The sequence below is a fragment of the Rhinoderma darwinii genome, chromosome 1, assembly GCF_050947455.1.
Source record: "Rhinoderma darwinii isolate aRhiDar2 chromosome 1, aRhiDar2.hap1, whole genome shotgun sequence".
NCBI classification, from domain to species: Eukaryota; Metazoa; Chordata; class Amphibia; order Anura; family Rhinodermatidae; genus Rhinoderma; species Rhinoderma darwinii.
Genome location: NC_134687.1, coordinates 211,553,373 through 211,573,362, shown reverse-complemented (window position 1 = coordinate 211,573,362; position 19,990 = coordinate 211,553,373). Strand labels below are relative to the sequence as shown.

General features: G+C 40.2%; 1 protein-coding gene across 3 annotated transcripts in view; it reads left to right on the top strand.

The window, feature by feature from the left end:
* CFAP299 (cilia and flagella associated protein 299) overlaps positions 1–19,990 on the top strand; it is a 504,679-nt gene that overhangs the window by 162,421 nt on the left and 322,268 nt on the right. For all 3 annotated transcript variants that reach the window (XR_012880616.1, XM_075849838.1, XM_075849839.1), the window contains exon 3: positions 16,048–16,138. Coding sequence is in view for 2 of the 3 variants with exons in the window: in XM_075849838.1 (XP_075705953.1) it covers positions 16,048–16,138 (91 nt within the window). In the remaining variant the exon portion in view is untranslated. The remainder of the gene's footprint in view (positions 1–16,047; positions 16,139–19,990) is intronic.

Sequence of the window (19,990 nt, the reverse complement as noted above, 5' to 3'; positions counted from 1 at the left end):
TATAATTTGCATGTACTCCAAAATTAGACCATTAAAAACTACAGCCCGTCCCGCAAAAAACAAGACCTCCCACAGCTTTTTTGATGGAAAAATATAAAAGTTATGGCTCTTAGAATTCGGTGTCACACAAAATAAATTATTTGAAACAAAATTGATTTTATTGTGCAGATGCTGCAAAACATAAGAAAAACTATATACATCTGGTATCGCCGTAATCCTTCTGACCTGCAGAATAAAGTAAAATGCTCATTCATAGCGCATGGCGAACGCCGTAAAAAAAAAAAAAGAATAAAAAACATCAGAATTGCAGGTTTTTGATTACTTTGCTTGCCAAAAAATTAAATAAAAAGTGATAAAAAAATTGCATGTACCTCAAAATGGTACCAATGAGATCTACAGATTGTCCCGAAACAAATAAGACCTCACACAGCTCCGGTGGAGAAAAAATTAAGTTCTGGTTGAATTGAAAATTTCCCCTCTACTTTGCTTTAATTCCTGAATGCTGTTTTGAATGCTTTGAGGGGTCTAGTTTTTAAAATGGGGTGGTTTATGGGGACTTTATAATATATAAGGCCGTCAAAGCCACTTCAGAGCTGAACTGGTCTCTGAAAAAATAGCCTTTTAAAATTTTCTTGAAAATTTGAGAAATTGCTACTAAAGTTCTAAGCCTTGTAACGTCCTAGAAAAATAAAAATACTTTAAAAAAACGATGCAAACATAAAGGAGACATACAGGAAATGTTAACTAGTAACTATTTTGTGTGGTATTACTATCTGTCTTACAAGCAAATACATTTAAAGAGGCTCTGTCACCAGATTTTGCAAACCCTATCTGCTATTGCAGCAGATAGGCGCTGCAATGTAGATTACAGTAACGTTTTTATTTTAAAAAAACGAGCATTTTTGGCCAAGTTATGACCATTTTTGTATTTATGCAAGATCACGCTGTGACGTCACTCACAGGTCCTGCATCGTGTCGGACGAGCGAGGACACATCGGCACCAGAGGCTACAGTTGATTCTGCAGCAGCATCGGCGTTTGCAGGTAAGTCGATGTAGCTACTTACCTGCAAACGCTGATGCTGCTGCAGAATCAACTGTAGCCTCTGGTGCCGACACGATGCAGGACCTGTGGAAGTGAAGTGACGTCACAGCGTGATCTCTCGAGAACACGCTGTGTCTGCACTGCCAGAAGCTGGGCGTTCTGAAGAGAAGTGGATGATACTTCTCGTCAGAACGCCCAGCTAGTAAAAGTAGTAAAAACGCCCCGATGTACGCACATAATACACGCCCACTTGGACTTTTACTTTAAACACGCCCACTTGGACTTTTGCAAGCCTCATTTGCATAAATACAAAAATGGTCATAACTTGGCCAAAAATGCTCGTTTTTAAAAAATAAGAACGTTACTGTTATCTACATTGCAGCGCCTATCTGCTGCAATAGCAGATAGGGGTTGCAAAATCTGGTGACAGAGCCTCTTTAAATTTTCTCAGAATTTTGTGGTTTTCACAAATAAACACTGAATATATCGACCAAATTTTACCTCTAACATAAAGTACATTGTGTCATGAGATAACAATCTCAGAATGTCTTGGACACATAAAAGCATTCCAGAGTTATTACCATATAAAGTGACACATGTCAGATTTGAAAAAATTGGCTGTGTCCTTAAGGCCAAAACAGGCTGTGTCCTTAAGGGGTTAACTGGATTTCCACACTATGTATATAATTACATAACAGTACATACCTACCTACCTACCCACACATTATATTAAATTTACCCATTACGTATAGATGTATATGCGCGCATTCAATATCCCCATTTAGTTAGGCTGTGCACTGTGAGAAGGCTGGAGGACAGTGCGGCGTGCGCAGTAATCCGCAACAAATCTCCCGGCTAATAGATACGGTGCCAGACCCAAGTTCAGTACATATATACAACGCCAGAACCAAACGCAGTACATATATACAACGCCAGAACAATCCTCAGTACACATATACAGTACCAGAACCAAGCTCAGTACATATATACAGTACCAGAACCAAACTCAGTACATAAATACAACACCAGAACAAATCTCAGTACATATAAACAGTGCAAGAACCAAGCTCAGTACATATATACAACACCAGAACAAAGCTCAGTACATATATACAGCATCAAAACCAAGCTCAGTACATATATACAGTACCAGAACAAAGCTCAGTACATATATACAGTACCAGAACAAAGCTCAGTACAAATATACAGTGCCAGAACCAAGCTCAGTACATAAATACACCAGAACCAAACTCAGTACATAAATACAACACTAAAACCAAGTACATATATTTACAGTACCAGAACCAAACTCGGTACATGTTTACAGTACCAGAACCAAACTCGGTACATATTTACAGTACCCGAACCAGTACATACACTACCGTTCAAAAGTTTGGGGTCACCCAGACAATTTTGTGTTTTCCATGAAAACTCACACTTATATTTATCAAATGAGTTGCAAAATGACTAGAAAATATAGTCAAGACATTGACAAGGTTAGAAATAATGATTTTTATTTGAAATAATAATTTTCTCCTTCAAACTTTGAGAAACTTTAGAACAAGAAGCCAGAAAGCCACAATAATAATGAGAAAGTACAAATTTTATTAGGACATACAACACAGAATTTACATAGGTTAAAATTTAAGGGGATCTAAAAGAACAGTGTGGGTTATGTCACAAAATAATAAATCTAGGGTGTCCTGCAACAGATATATTCCTTAGTTCTGATATGCATGACAATGATGAATCTGATGTCTCAATAGTAGATTGAAGACATATGAACAACCTATCAGTGTTTCTACAGATGCATTTTTAAGAGGCACATTTGGTACGTCACATCAATAAGTATTTAGAAGTGCCCAAAGTCAAAAAAAATTTGCAAACCCTGTGTTGCCAGGATAGGAGTGAAATTAGAAGAAAACAGTCAAAGTCAGGTCAACAGACAAAAGGAAGGAAGTGGTGAATATCCAAAACATGTGTAGGTCCAGAAGGATCTACTGAATGTACAGCTGGTTGTTGTAGCAGGCTTACCCATAGAGGTGAATATGTGTGTGACCCCACACTGCGGCCCGAAGTGGTAGCGCCCCGACGAGCGTTTCGGCAAACTGTCTTCCTCAGGGGATAGTATATGGTAATGTGGCATTGTGTAAACATATATATAGCTGGGTAAATGGTAACTGAGTGTGTTCCGGTGTGCATTGCTCCATTGCCGGTCTACGGCGCATCTGCAAACATCTCTGGAGAGAAGGGCGTCGACTGGATGGAAGGAGTTTGTGGTCAGCGACCATAGACGTTACAGTCAATATATAGCCACGGTAGAGGGAGGTTGTATTCTAAGTCTTGCTATTGGGCTCCATGGTTATATATATATATATATATATATATATATATATATATATATACACTACCGTTCAAAAGTTTGGGGTCACCCAGACAATTTTGTGTTTTCCATGAAAACTCACACTTATATTTATCAAATGAGTTGCAAAATGACTAGAAAATATAGTCAAGACATTGACAAGGTTAGAAATAATGATTTTTATTTGAAATAATGATTTTTATTTGAAATAATAATTTTCTCCTTCAAACTTTGCTTTCGTCAAAGAATGCTCCATTTGCAGCAATTACAGCATTGCAGACCTTTGGCATTCTAGCTGTTAATTTGCTGAGGTAATCGGGAGAAATTTCACCCCATGCTTCCAGAAGCCCCTCCCACAAGTTGGATTGGCTTGATGGGCACGTCTTGCGTACCATACGGTCAAGCTGCTCCCACAACAGCTCTATGGGGTTGAGATCTGGTGACTGCGCTGGCCACTCCATTACAGATAGAATACCAGCTGCCTGCTTCTTCCCTAAATAGTTCTTGCATAATTTGGAGGTGTGCTTTGGGTCATTGTCCTGTTGTAGGATGAAATTGGCTCCAATCAAACGCTGTCCACAGGGTATGGCATGGTGTTGCAAAATGGAGTGATAGCCTTCCTTATTCAAAATCCCTTTTACCTTGTACAAATCTCCCACTTTACCAGAACCAAAGCAACCCCAGACCATCACATTACCTCCACCATGCTTAACAGATGGCGTCAGGCACTCTTCCAGCATCTTTTCAGTTGTTCTGCGTCTCACAAATGTTCTTCTGTGTGATTCAAACACCTCAAACTTCGATTCGTCTGTCCATAACACTTTTTTCCAATCTTCCGCTGTTCAATGTCTGTGTGCTTTTGCCCATATTCATCTTTTCCTTTTATTAGCCAGTCTCAGATATGGCCTTTTCTTTGCCACTCTGCCCTGAAGGCCAGCATCCCGGAGTCGCCTCTTCACTGTAGACATTGACACTGGCGTTTTTCGGGTACTATTTAATGAAGCTGCCAGTTGAGGACCTGTGAGGCGTCTATTTCTCAAACTAGAGACTCTAATGTACTTGTCTTGTTGCTCAGTTGTGCAGCGGGGCCTCCCACTTCTCTTTCTACTCTGGTTAGAGCCTGTTTGTGCTGTCCTCTGAAGGGAGTAGTACACACCGTTGTAGGAAATCTTCAGTTTCTTGGCAATTTCTTGCATGGAATAGCCTTCATTTCTAAGAACAATAATAGACTGTAGAGTTTCACATGAAAGCTGTCTTTTTCTAGCCATTTGGAGAGTTTAATCGAACCCACAAATGTAATGCTCCAGATTCTCAACTAGCTCAAAGGAAGGTCAGTTTTATAGCTCCTCTAAACAGCAAAACTGTTTACAGCGGTGCTAACATAATTGCACAAGGGTTTTCAAGTGTTTTCTAATCATCCATTAGCCTTCTAACACAGTTAGCAAACACAATGTACCATTAGAACACTGGAGTGATGGTTGCTGAAAATGGGCCTCTATACACCTATGTAGATATTGCATTAAAAACCAGACGTTTGCAGCTAGAATAGTCATTTAGCACATTAACAATGTATAGAGTGTATTTCTGATTAATTTAATGTTATCTTCATTGAAAAAAACTGTGCTTTTCTTTAAAAAATAAGGAAATTTCGAAGTGACCCTAAACTTTTGATCGGTAGTGTATATACATCACCAGAACCAAGCTCAGTACATATGTACAGCACCAGAACAAATACAGCTCAATTTAGTGCAACCACTGCAGTATAGGTTTGTATGGTGTAAAACTACAGCTCCCAGCATGGCTCGAACAATGGTAAGGATATGCTGGGAGATGCTGTTTCACCCAAAAAATAATATAATAATCAAACTACCCATCATCTCGCTGCAGGTCATATATTGACTACAGTACTGAAGAATGGACTTTTATATTAAGTGACTCACTGGTGACGTCTCAGATTCTAGTTCTTTTTCTCTTTTCTTCTCCATCCGGTCCAGACCTCTATGATGTCTTCTCCCGGCCACATCCCATTTCTGCAGATTTCCACTCAGATGTCTTCAGCTTCTCACTTTTAAAACATTTTTGCACCTATAAACGAAGATAAAATTATCAACGCCCCTAAATATAATAGCGCCATACACTGTGTCCCTGATTATAATAGTACCATACACTGTGTCCCACACTGTGCCCCCTGTAGATATTGCCCCCATAGCCCCCTGTATATAGTGGCCCCCATAGAGCCTCTATAGATAGTGCCCTACATAGAAGCCCCTGTAGATAGTACCCACGTATGGATTCAAGAGCTTCAAGGCAATAGTGCTAACCACTGAGCCGCCGTACTGCTCTACATATTGCCCCCTTGTAGGTAGTGCACCACAGGTATATAGTGTCTCACATATAGCCCACCTCTGTAGATAGTTACTCATATATAGCTCCCCCTGTATATACTGTCCTACATATAGCCCCCCTGTAGATAGTGCCCCACAGGTAACCTACCCCTGTATATAGTGTCCCACATATAGCCCACCTCTGTAGATAGTGCCTCATATATAGCTCCCCCTGTATATAGTGCCCTACATATAGCCCCCTGTGGATAGTGCCCCAGAGGTAACCCACCCCTGTATATAGTGTCCCACATATAGCCCACCCCTGTAGATAGTGTCCTACAAATAGCTTCCCCTATAGATAGTGCTCCACAGATAGCCCACTCCTGTAGATAGTGCCTCACATATAGCTCCCCCTGTATATAGTGTCCCACATATAGCCCACCCCTGTAGATAGTGCACTACATGTAGCTCCCCCTGTACATAGTGCTCCACATCCCCACATATAGACCGCCCCTGTAGATAATGCCACTCACAGTTTTATTAGAAAAAATAAAAACTTTACATACTCACATGATCCCATTCCCGTGCCATCCGGTGGCAATGCAGACCTGCTATCTTCTGAGCAGGTCTGCTGGGGCTGAACGAAGCAAGCAGCGTGACGACGTCATCGCGCCGCTAGATCAGTACATAAATAGAAAACCAGAAACTAGCACAGTACATAAATACAGAACCAGAACAAAGCTCAGTACATATATACAGCACCAGAACAAAGCTCAGTACATATATACAGCACTAGAACAAAACTCAGTACATATATAGTACACAGCACCAGAACCAATCTCCGTACATATATACAGAACCAGAACCAAGCTCAGTACACAAACACAACAGCAGAACCAATCTCAGTACATAATTACAACACCATAACCAAGCTCAGTACATATATACAGTACCAGAACAAAGCTCAGTACATATATACAGTACTAGAACCAAGCTCAGTACATATATAGAGGACCAGAACCAAGCTCAGTACATATATACAGGGCCAGAACAAAGCTCAGTACACAAATACAACAACAGAACCAATCTCACTACATAATTACAACACCATAACCAAGCTCAGTACATATATACAGTACCAGAACCAAGCTCAGTACATATATACAGTACTATAACAAAGCTCAGTACACAAATACAACAACAGAACCAATCTCAGTACATAATTACAACACCAGAACAAAACTCAGTACATATAAACAGCACCAGAACCAAGCTTAGTACATACAGATGTAGCTATCTTTAACTTGATTCTGATAACTTGCTGCAGCGTGATGTCACACAACAAAAGCCATTGAAAAGTCATTGAACAAGATAAGAGATCTAGCCATTGTTTATTTAAGACTTTAAAAGTCAAGGTAAAGACAGCTACATCTGTATATACAGCATAAGCACAAATACTGCTCAGTACAGAGATAGTACTGATTGGTCACAAGAAGAATAAACATTTACATTTAGTTACTCACAGGTGACGTCTTCTCACATTGGAGTCGTTCTCTTTTCTGTTTCATCCGGCCCAGACCTTTATGACGAAGCCTCCTGGCCACGACCCATTTCTGCAGAGTTTGCCGCTCAAATGTCTTCGTTTGCTCAACTTTTCCACAATTCCGCACCTATAAACAAAGATAAAATTAACATGGTGCCAGACTCTATCTCCCTGAATATAATAGTATAATACACTGTGCCCCTGAAAATAATAGTGCTACACACTGTGCCCCTGAATATAATAGTACCATACATGTTCCCATAAATAAAATTGTGTCAAACACTGTAAAGTACCACACACACACACACACACACACACACACACACACACACACACACAGCCCTCTGTAGATAGTGTTCCCCATAGAGCCTCCTGTAAATAGTGCTCCCCATAGAGCCTCCTGTAGATAGTGGCCCTGTAGTCTACAGGCTGGAAATAGTGCCCTGTAGTTTCCCCTGTACATAGTGCCCCCTGTAGAGTCCCACGTAGATAGTGCCCCCTGTAGATAGTGCCTCCCGTAGAGTCCCCTGTAGATGAGGCCCTCATAGAGTCCTCTGTAGATAGGGCCCTTGTAGAGTCCCCTGTAGATAGGGCCCTCGTAGAGTCCCTGTAGATAGGGACCCTCATAGAGTTGCCTGTAGATAATGTCCCCTGTAGATACTGCCCCCTGTAGAATCCCCTGTAGATAGGGCCCCTATAGAGTTCCCTGTAGATAGTGCCTCCTATAGAGTTCCCTGTAGATAGTGCCTCCTATAGAGTCCCCTGTAGATAGGGCCCCCTGTAGCATCCTCTGTAGATAGGGCCCTCCATAACATCCCCTGTAGATAGGGCCCCCTATAGAGTTCCCTGTAGATAGGGTCCCCTGTAGATAGGGCCCCCTATATAGTCCCCAGTGGATAGTGCCCCCTGTAGAGTCCCCTAACGCTGCCCACTAAAAAAAACGAAACATTATATTATCACCTGTCCGCGTTCCCGCGCCGTCCTTCAGCAATGCCAGGCCTCATCCAGCGGAACGGCGCAATGACGTCATTGTACTGACTGCATCATTGCTAAGGCGCCGAATGGCGAGGCATTCTGTGCCATGCCAGGCAGCATTAGACAAATCAATTGTATCCGCGTCCTTAAGACACAGATACAATCGAGTGCAGGGGAACGGTTCTGGGTTCCCGCTTCACCCCGGTTCTCCAAACCGGCTGTAATTTGAACTATCCGTACAGGAGAACTGGGGTGAACCGGCCAGATCTGCCGCTGCATTTAACATGTAGGTAACATAATTATAGTCATTTTACTGTGTGATACCCCCTTCAAAAATTTTTCCTCCAGCCTGCATCTATCAGAGAAGAGGGATCTGCGACGATCAGCTGATTCCCTGGGTTGATTCTATTTTAAAATGGGTTGTCTTCGTGAAAAACCCCTTTCATCTTAGGATATTTAGAAATTTTCATCTCTATCTGGAAAATTATAATTCTAAATCTGTATTAATTATTTTCTTAATATACGTTGAAATGGGTGACCTGGCATACAGTACATATAGTGCTATAGTCCCGTTTCTCTAATATTATATACGTATTAGGCCTGATTTGACCTCTATATAACATTTCACATGATATTCTGCCAATTAAATTTATTCAGCAGTGACTTGAATGCCAGCAGGCAAATGATAGTGAGATCTCTATGTAGTGTTGTGACTGTTGGAGAAGTGACAGACTCATGTAGATGGTTGCTCTCAGTTAACTGGTTTAAGTATTAGTGCTAATGTTTAGTCAGGTGTGTACTTTCCACTGAAAGCCAAACTCTTTGATAACCATGGCAGAGATTCAATATAGCAGTCGCAATTGTAAAACAAAACATTCAGTGTTTAAACCATCAAATGTAGCAATAAAATATGTAATTTTCTTTGTATTAGTTTGTGAATGTGCAAAGTACATATTATAGACAGAATTGTAGGGGGTAGACCCGCTGAGTATTGTTTAAGAAAATAATCAAGTATTTATAAGTCATATAACAACATAATATGCTGATAATTTATCCCATTTAATCAAATACTGGTATGATAATTGTAATAACCTGTGGGTTGTGGACCCACTGTGCTACTCAACCAGTTTGACTGTGGGCCACCTCTACGGGCGTTGTTTTAAGTAGCCTGACCGGTATTCACACTTTAACCGCCGTACGGGAATCTGGCTGCAGGGGGACTACCAGGTCGCTACCTCTTGAGGTGGTCCTATTATGAGTAGCAGCTGGCCCACCGGATCAGGAAACAATGGTGAAGTACACTGTGGGTTCATGCTCTGGCAGATCATACCGTAGCAGGTAGTTATAGATCTGTGGACATAGTTCGTAACTGGTAGCAGCTCTTCAGGCTCATAGCTGGCTACAGGTTGCCAATAGGTAGTAAGAGGTAGCAGGATGCAGACTGGTAGCAGGGGGCAGGATACGAACTGTTAGCAGGCATCAGGATATGGACTGGTAGCAGTATACGGACAGATAGCAGGATGCAGACTGGTAGCATGTAGTAGGATACAGATTGGCAGCGGGTAGCAAAATACGGACTGCGTGGCCACGAAAAGCGGAGGCAACAGGATGCCGGCGAGAGAAAGGTGATCAAACCAGCGGCAGGGTCTAGCAGCAGGAACAGCACCCTCCGACGGCATTACAATAATCTAGTAGTCTAATGATATAGCATTCATATGGTTAAGTGGCTTCAAAAATATGAGGCCCATAGTTTCAAATGCATAGGCAGCGGAATTACTTGAATCTCGTGGGTCCTAATGCAATATTTGTAACAGGGCTTTCACCTAACTTATGCCATTTATAATACTAGTGTCTTCTTATGTGGGAAAGGGATCTTTGAGCCTCCTTAGGCTCCAGGGTCCAGGTGTGACTACTACCTTTGCCTCCACTATAGCTACTTCCCTATGCATAGGTAAAAGTAGTTACTTACTCTTCATCAGACTAATCACATTAGACCTGTTTGCATGTGCTGTTTCATCGCCATCTGCCAAATATTAATGTATGTTAGTTAAATTCTATCTGTGTGATTTTTACGTTCTTAACCCCTTGACGCACCAGGGCGTGCCTGTACGTCCCGGTGCGGGGTTGGAAGTATGGAGCAGGCTCACGCACTGAGTCCGCTTCATACGCTGCGGGTGTCAGCTGTGTATTGCTCTGATCCTGTCCGTCTAACCACTTAGATGACACGGTCAATAGCAACCGCCGCATCTAAGCCATTATAAAGAGGGCATTTTCCAATCGGCCGTCCCGTGACGCGATCGCAGGGTACTTATGGTTGTCATGGCAGCCCGAGGACTCCAATGTCTGCCTTCTTTCTGCTCCTGTTAAGAGGCAGGGCTTAAATGGGTTTTCCCACGAGGGACGTTTATGGCATATCCACAGGCTATATCATAAATGTCAGATAGATGCGGCTCCCACCTCTGGGACCCGCACCTAATTCTAGAACGGGTCTCCCTAAACCCCGTTCTAGCTTTGTCTGCTGTTGATATGTCATAAATGTCCCTCGTGGGAAAACCCCTTTAACAGGAGATGACAATACACTGCCATACATTAGTTCAAATACCCTAGAGTGACTAATATATTTTTTTAAAATAGTTAAATAAAGTTTTCAGTGGTGTCAAAAAAATAAAAAAATATTTATTTTTTTTAAAAATACCCTTTTCCAGTTTTTTCCCTCTAAGGTAATGTAAAAAATAAACAAAATTGGTATCATCACATCCGTAATAGTCTGAACTATTACAATATAACATTATTTAACTGGCACAGTGAACGCCGTAAAAAAAATACTAAACCGCCAGAATCGCTGTTTTTTGGTTACCCTAGCGCTAAAAAAATTGTAAGAAAAAGTGATCAAAAAGTCCTATGTACCAAACAATGGTACCAATAAAAACGACAGCTCGTCCTGCAAGAAAATAAGCCCTCACACCGCTCAAACAACGAAAAAAATTATGGCTTCCAGAATGTGGTGACACAAAACAAATCTTTTTTTTTTAACAAATACTACTTTTACAAAGAAAAAACTAAAACATTTTAAAAAACTTTATAAATTTGGTATTGACATAATCGGATTGACCAGCAGAATAAAGTTAAGTTGACGTTTTGAACGAACAGTAAGAGACGAAACAACGAAAAACCCCAAAAAATTGAGGAATCACAGTTTTTTCCAATTAAACCCACAAAGAAATTATTTTCTGTTTTCCAGTACATTATTTGGTATTTTAAATAGTGCCAATAGAAACTACAAGCCCTACTTTATAGTTACTATATTTGTTATTGTTTATAAATACTTGTATCTATGTCAAAGTCAGATGTTGTGTAAACACCTGTAGGATAATTGCTATTGTGAATTCTTGATACCATTGGGGCATGTGAGTCACTTGATGACTCGTATTTGGATATTTAACTCTTTAATGACCAGCCTATTTTAAACCTTAATGACCAAGCTATTTTTTAAGTTTTTCCATCGTCGCATTCCAAGAGCTATAACTTTTTGATTTTTGCGTAGACATAGCTGTATAAGGTCTTGTTTTTTGTGGGACAAGTAATATTTTTTAATAGCACCATTTTGGGGTCCATATAATTTATTTATATTTTTTTTTTTGGGGGTAATGGAAAAAAAACCATAAATTTCGCCACTCTTTTTACTGTGTGGTATAAATAACATAATAACTTTATTCAGTGGGTCATTACGATTGTGGCAATACCAAATTTATATCGATTTTGTATTGTAGTTTTACTACTTTTACACAGTAAAAACACCATTTTTTTCAGAATTATCTGTTTTTGTGTCGCCATATTTTAAGAGCCATAATTTTTTTATTTTTACACAGATGAAGCTGTATGATGGCTTGTTTTTTGCAGGATGACTTCTAGTTTTTATTGGTACCATGTTGGAGTGCATGCTACTTTTTGATCACTTTTTTTTATAAACAATTTTTGAAGGCAGGACGAACAGACAACAGCAATTCTGGCAGTGTTTTTTATTTTATTTTTTATAGTGTTCACCGTGCGGGTTGAATAATGTCATTGCTTTATAGGTGGGGTCGTTAAGGACATGGCGATTCTTAGTATGTGTAATGTTTTAAATTGTTTTTTCATATTAAAGTATTTTATAAGGGATAAAGTGGGTTTTTCATTTTTTTTTTTTGAGATTTTTATTTATTTATTATTAAATTAATTAAACTTTTTGCTAACATTATTTTTAGTCCCACTAGGGGACTTCACTATGCGATCTTCTGATAGCTTTTATAATACACTGCAATACTTCTGTATTGCAGCATGTTATTGCCTGTCAGTGTAAGGGTATGTGCACACACACTAATTACGTCCGTAATTGACGGACGTTTTTCGGCCGCAAGTCCCGGACCGAACACACTGCAGGGAGCCGGGCTCCTAGCATCATACTTATGTACGACGCTAGGAGTCCCTGCCTCGCTGCAGGACAACTGTCCCGTACTGTAATAATGTTTTCAGTATGGGACAGTTGTCCTGCAGTGAGGCAGGGACTTCTAGCATCGTACATAAGTATGATGCTAGGAGCCCGGCTCCCTGCACTGTGTTCGGTCCGGGACTTGCGGCCGAAATACGTCCGTCACTTACGGACGTAATTAGTGTGTGTGCACATACCCTAAAACTGACTGCCACCTGTTAGGTCATGCCTCAGGCAAGGCCTAGCAGGCATCCACTATAGGCAGACCTGGGGGCCTTTGTTAGTCTCCCAGCTGCCATCAGCACCCTGCGATTGCAATCGCAGGGTGCTGGTGGGGTGAGAGAGGGAGCTCCCTCCCTCCAAAACCACTTGGATGCGGCGCTCGCTATTGAGTGCCGCATCTAAGGGGTTAAATGGGTGATATCGATGTTGAAATCGTTCCTGCCCGTTAGAGCAGGTGCCCGGCTGTCTTTAGACCGCCCGACACCTGCTTTAGCCGGCACAGGACACCGGCCGCCGTGAAAAGGCATATTGGCGGTCGTTAAGGGGTTAAAGAATGTATTTAGACACATTTTTAGGCTTGAGAATAACCCTACATACAGAATGGGTGAAAATGTTGCCATTTTTTTCTCGATGTTTGACGAATAAACAAAACCCTTTTTTGTCATTTTTTGGAGATGTGTGCTGTTGTCCAACCATTGGTGAGATGAGGGCTATGTTTAAAGCCACTGAGCTCTTCAGTATGACCCATACTACTGCCAATGTTTGTCTATTGAGATTGCATACCTGTGAGTATGATTTTATGTGTTAGTAATAGGTGTGGCTGAAACACCTTAACACAATAATTAGGAGGGGTGTACACATATGTTTGGCCATATAATGTATGTTCTCTGGGCCTAAATTCTATAGGATTTCTATTACATGGTTAGAGTTAAATATATTTTTTAAATCTGTGATCTACAAGTTACACATATGCATATTCGTGGATTTAATTTCTGTTTGTTTTTAATTTTGACGCGGAAGTAGCAAGACGTTTATTTATGCTCCAGTTTGTATTTTTGCATTCAGAGACAGAGTATTTCAAAACTCATACTTCTTCATATGTGTTTTTTAGCATTTCAATCATATTACAGGATCTTCAGAGCCAAATGGCAAAAGCAATAGGGTGGGGTCCAAGATGTAACAAGCTGTCGAAGATTTGTCTGTTTCATGGTTTTATGGTCAAGTGCCATTATGCCATGAGTCTTCATGAGCTTTCATGAAATTCTGGGATTTGTCGGAGTACTTTTAAAAATTCATAAGCTACATGAATTCTTATTTACCACATTTAGCATTGCTTCACTCTTTGAGCTTTTTCACAAAACTTAGATAAACACTTATATCCAAATAGCCTGATCGACATACTGTGTCATATTGAGCAGCTATGTAACTGGTATCAAGGTATTAAATGCTATTGGATTAGAATATGCATGAGACCGCTGTGACCAGTGATTGGCTGCAGTGGTCAGGTGCATTGACGGCACATTAACACTTCCGGACACGTTAATAAAGACCGTCTGGAGTGGCAGTCTATTGAACAGGTGAGTATTGTTATTTTGTTTTTTACACACTTTCCTGCACTTATATATATATTTTATTTTTTTTAAATCTCGGACAATTCATTTAATAGTCATTCAGATCAATATACCATTTAGAACAGTGCATTTTTTTTGTATTCAGAGTACCAATAACAACATATGCTATACAAGGAAGAAATCTCCCACAGATACTATATTTTACATTTGATAATTATATTGCCATTGTTAATAAAAACTAGGTACAGGTGCAGGTGCAGGTAATGGACAAGAATATAACATAGCTCTTTCGTGACTTCTAAATGAACTTTAGGGTATGTTCACACGTCTTAACAAATTACGTAGCTGTTTTCAGGCGAAAACAGCTCCTGAATTTCAGACGTTTTTGCATGTACTCGCGTTTTTCCATTACGGACGTAATTGGAGCTGTTTTTCAATGGAGTCAATGAAAAACTGCTTAAAAAATGTCCAAAGAAGTGGCATGCACTTCTTTGACGCGGGCGTCTTTTCACGCGCCATCTTTTGACAGCGACGCGTAAAATTACACCTCGTCTGAACAGAACATCGTAAAACCCATTGCAAGCAATGGGCAGAGGTTTGCAGGCGTAAGTTGAGGCGTAAAATGCCCGAATTACGTCTGAAAATAGGTCGTGTGAACATACCCTAATTAACTTCTAGGCTATTTATTTGACTGTTTTCATTCTTATGGTTATTCTTGACAAATATGCAAGTCTTAGGGTATGCCAGTCTTGGGGCTCATGCACCCGGCCGTATTACGGCTCTATGTAAGCAGCCATAGAAGTCTATGGGACCAAATTGAAGTCATATGGAATCTAACAGAAATTAAAATCATGGCATGTTGCATTGAATGCTGTATTATGGAGATTCTCCCATAGAAGCATGTCTCAGTAATACACTCCTGTACGGAGGCACCATACAGAAGCACAAGCAGGGTCTACGGCTCTGAAGTAAGGGATCATAAAGACTATGGAGGAGATTTACTAAGCAAAATGCTCTGCGTCACATTTTTATGTGTTTTAAACACTTTTTGCATCTTCTTAGACAGTTTACAAAGTGTATAGAAAAAGGTGTGTGGCTAAGAGGAGTCGTAAAATGGGCCAGATTTATTAATGGTGCAACATACTGGTGTTAAGTACGCCAGCGAAGAGGTGAAGTAAGAAAAAGAAAAGTGTCTAACATGTCTAGCAAGATATGCCAAATTTATCATGCAATGTGAGCCATTGTGATACATTTGGCACAGCTTCTGCCTGTCTGGTCTAGTTTTACCCTGTATAACTTATGGACAATATAAATTAAACTACCCTATGTATTCCACTGTATAGGCAGAGATGTGAACCTGAACCCTAATAGTGGCAGCAAAATATTTCATTGAGAGACACTGGGGGAGAATATATCAAGACGTATTTTAAATGCATTTGGCGAATCTTTGGCTGTCCATGCGACAGAAATGCAAATCTATGCCTGTTATGAGCAGGTGTAGATTTGAACCATACCTTACACCAGTTTTGGTAATCCTCCCGCTAAACCCACCTTGGTTTATTACCATTTAACAAAAGTGAAGTGAGAAGTAAAAAGTGACAAATTATAGTGCAACTATGGCATATGCCAAATTTTGCAACTTTTTTTACGCCACAAATCCGGCATCAAACTTTTAGTATATCCCTCTGACTGTATTTATGTATTTTAAGTAAATTGTAAATGCATATTTATCATAACAGTTGCTTTTCTTTTTTTCAGGATATTGTCAAGTGCAGGAAAAGAATTGAAAGATAATTTCCTGAAAGCATTAGCCTTAAGGGAAGAGGCAAATCGCAATGGGAAGATGACAGTGAGTACACTAGATTGGATTCATTGGTGCTCTGTGCAGTGGTTATTTTCTGCAGTCACACTCCGCTGATTTGGAAATTAATTGCAGAATTCTCATCTGAGATTTAGGCAGATGGATGTTTTTTTCTTGACATATGTAATGCATATATACATATATTCCATAACGTCCTATATTAACTTGTTTTTCAAAAGAAAGGATTAGAGACTATGGAAGAAACTTTTAAAGGAGGTGAAAAATCATTCATTATTTGACCTCCTTGTGTTAATAAGAAGAATAAACTTGTACAGTAATTTGAGATAAATATTGAGTCATTGAAGCTATTCTTATGGAACAAAATGACTGAAATGAGAAAAGGAAGCCTTGTATTATTCACAGCTGTTCCATACATTAGGAATGGTCTACCTAAAGGTGGGGCTAGGAATATTTCATTTTCACGTACAACGTTCTAATGTTAAACAATCAAATTCTATTCAGATTGTCGTGTCTTTGCTATACTTAAAAGGGAATGTTACAAAAAGGGTATTTTTCCAAAATTCGTCATTGAGACCATAAATACCTTGTGTTTGTACATTTTCTGGGAACTCAGGTTTATCACATTGTGAATATTTGGGCAGATTAGAGTTGGGTAGGTTCTCCAAGTGTTTTTAGAAAAACTGCTGGTGTGGTAACATAGAGGACATGGTCTGTTTAGTTGATGCAAGAGAATAGGACAGGATTGTTGGATAAATCAGACGAAACGGCAGTAAGGACCATGAGATTTTGTGAAAACCGTAAGGCCGGGTTCCCACAGGTCAAATACGCTGGTCGGATACGCAGCGTATCCGACCTAGAACTCGCAGCACATTCTGTCCACAAAAACGCACCACATGGTGGTGCAGCTTTTCGGGCGGAATTTCCGCTGCAGAAAGAAGCGTTAGATAAAAACAAACAAACCATTCATACTTACCGCGGCCATAGTCATGACGATATGTCCTTCCGTTGACGTGTAGTCTGGCCTCCCAGGATGACGCTGCAGCCCATGTGACCGTTGCAGCCTGTAATTGGTTGCAGCAGTCACATGGGATGAAACATCATCCCAGGAGGCTGGCCTGGAAGAAGAACAGAAGAGATCGTCTTTATGACAACGCCCGGGTTGTAAATATAAGCTTTTTTTTTTTCCTAGTTGAGATTTTTGCAGCGGAATCATTGCGATTCCACGAATCCGCAACAGAAAAGCAACAAAAACGCAGCATAAATTTACGTGCTGCGGATTTAAAATCTGCACCGCAGGTCAATTTATGAACATTTTCGCTGTGGTTTTTTTCTGCAGCGTGGGCATGAGGTTTTCTCAATCTCATTCACATTTCTGTTACTGTAAATACTACGGAATTTCCTCACACAATTGTGTTGCAGCATTTACGCTATGTGGGAACCCGGACTAAGGCCTTTCTCAGTATTTTTTAGGCCAAAACCAGAAACAGATTTTAAACATATAAGGAAAGGCCTAACGCCTCATACACACGTCCGAGTGTGCCGTCCGAGTAACGTCAGTGATCCGAGGAAAGATAGGACATGTTCTATCTTTCCTCGGATCAGAGACTCAGACAATTTTTCACAGACTCGATTCACCCACTAAAGTGAATGGGTCCATGAAGACTATCGGGTGCCACTCGGATCCGTCAAAAACGGCCCGATTGGCACAACGGTCGTGTGCATGAGGCATTATAGGTCTGCTCTCCTCTATCCAATTCTGGTTTTGACTTTAAAAAAAATGCATGCAAGATCTACAGAAAGTCTGTACTGTATGAACAAGGCCTTGATCCCTTTTCAAATGTAGATGGGAGCAAAAGGCAAAAAAGTCTACATTACAAAACATAGACAAATAAATGTTATAAATTAAAAACTTTTAATGACTCATACTTGCTGAAACACCACAAATTAATTATGTAAGCTTTTGCAATAAACAATTAGTATTTTTGTAATAAACACTCTGCAGCATTTCAGCACTGGAAGCACCATGCTTAGAAGTAAAAGTAATAACTATACCCTGAGTGGTAAAGTCTGCTTTGTAAAATAACTTCTGTTCTTGACCCACTAATACAAGCGTCATCGTTAATGAAAAGCATTGATGTTATTTTATGCTGGCAGAGTCAGACGCCCATCATATTAGGTTTGTGTGACATGAAACACTGTGAGCAGCTGAAATGTAAGCTGAATCTGTAAAGCCATTCTCCTTTGACATAACGTTCTGACTATTGGCTGTGACATTAAGAACCTTACTGAAGGTTGTAAGGTCCGATAGCAGTGAAGTGCGCTCTAGACCTCTGATAGATGTTAAATGGTATGTGTAATGAAACAACATTCATAGAAAGCTCCTAACATAACGTTATGGGAAAGTGATCGGTATGTCTTATAGGTCCATTCATCCATACTTTGTGGAGGGACTGCTAAACCAATATTTGTATAAAGTTCATGCGTCCTGCATTTATTTTTATGAATCATATATCTGCTCTATTGCATAAGTTAATAATTTGTTTTTCCTCTTATGTGGCATTTAAGTTACATCAGATATAGTTTAGCGCACATAATTCTCGGAATACCGCTCTCAAGCTTTTTATCACATTAAATTAGGTCTTCCTGACCAAACACATTTAAAAATAGTTAAGTGCTTCAGTGATACCAGAAAATCTACAAAGGAATAAATGGAGCAAACTGAGTATATCAATTCCACTCTGGAGCCCAAGTTTCAATGTTTTTTTTATAATGTGCCCTTTTATGCTTTAAACAACATCAGCAAATACTCTATAACAAAAGAAATTGCTTGTGTCATGTTTTGTTCGTAATAGATAAGGCTCTGTTCACATCTGCGTTGGGGTCCCGTTCTGACGTTCCGTCTGAGGTTTTCGTCAGAACGGTTACCCTGAGCAGACACAAACTGACACCGACGGAAACCAGAGGTTTCCGTCTCCATCACCATTGATTTCAATGGTGACAGAGCCGGTGCCGTTTTCCTCTTTTGTGCACCGGACCCGTTGTTTTGCCGGAAGCAATAGCATAGTCGACTACACTATTGCTTTCAGCAAAACGACTGATCCGGTGCACAAAAGGGACAAACGGAAACCAGGGGCACCAGCTCCGTCACCATTGAAATCTGGTTTCCGTTGGTGTCAGTTTGTGTCTGCTCAGAGTCCCGTTCTAACGGAATCCTCCGACGGATCGTCAGAACGGGACCCCAATGTAGATGTGAACAGAGCCTTACTCCTATATTTTGTGAAATATGTGTTCATTACTGCCCAGTGTATTATTTTTAGTTACACCTCTCATACTGAATGTGCTCTTCTATCTACGGCAACATGAAGAACTGGGCAGATTGATCTATAGTTTTGTGGGAAAAGATTCACTATAACCTGGAATTTACTGAATTAAAAGTCCATGCTCTCTGTGGGCACAGAGGTAGGTCCTACCCAGGGATTGATGATCAGAAAAAAGAGATCGCCCTCAAGACTTATAAATGTAGAGGAAGCAAAGATATATATCAATACTGAGTCTTTTCCAACAAAACTATCTATCAATCAGTAACATTCTATACTCAGAGCAATATGTTCAAAGTGACAGGTTCACTTTAAGCCAGATCACTCAGTACATAAAATGAGAAAGTCTGTTGACTACATAGTAGGAACTCCAAGCCCAAAATCAGACACATGATCATCAATGTACAAAACCCCAAAAGCGTAACTTGAAGCTCCTCAGCCCTAATGCAAAATCTGTGCCCCCCACCTACCAAGTAACATTTATATTACTAGGGTCTTCTTATGTGGAAGAGATGTCTTTGGGCTCCCTCGGGCCACAAGGCTAGAATGTGACTGCTACCTT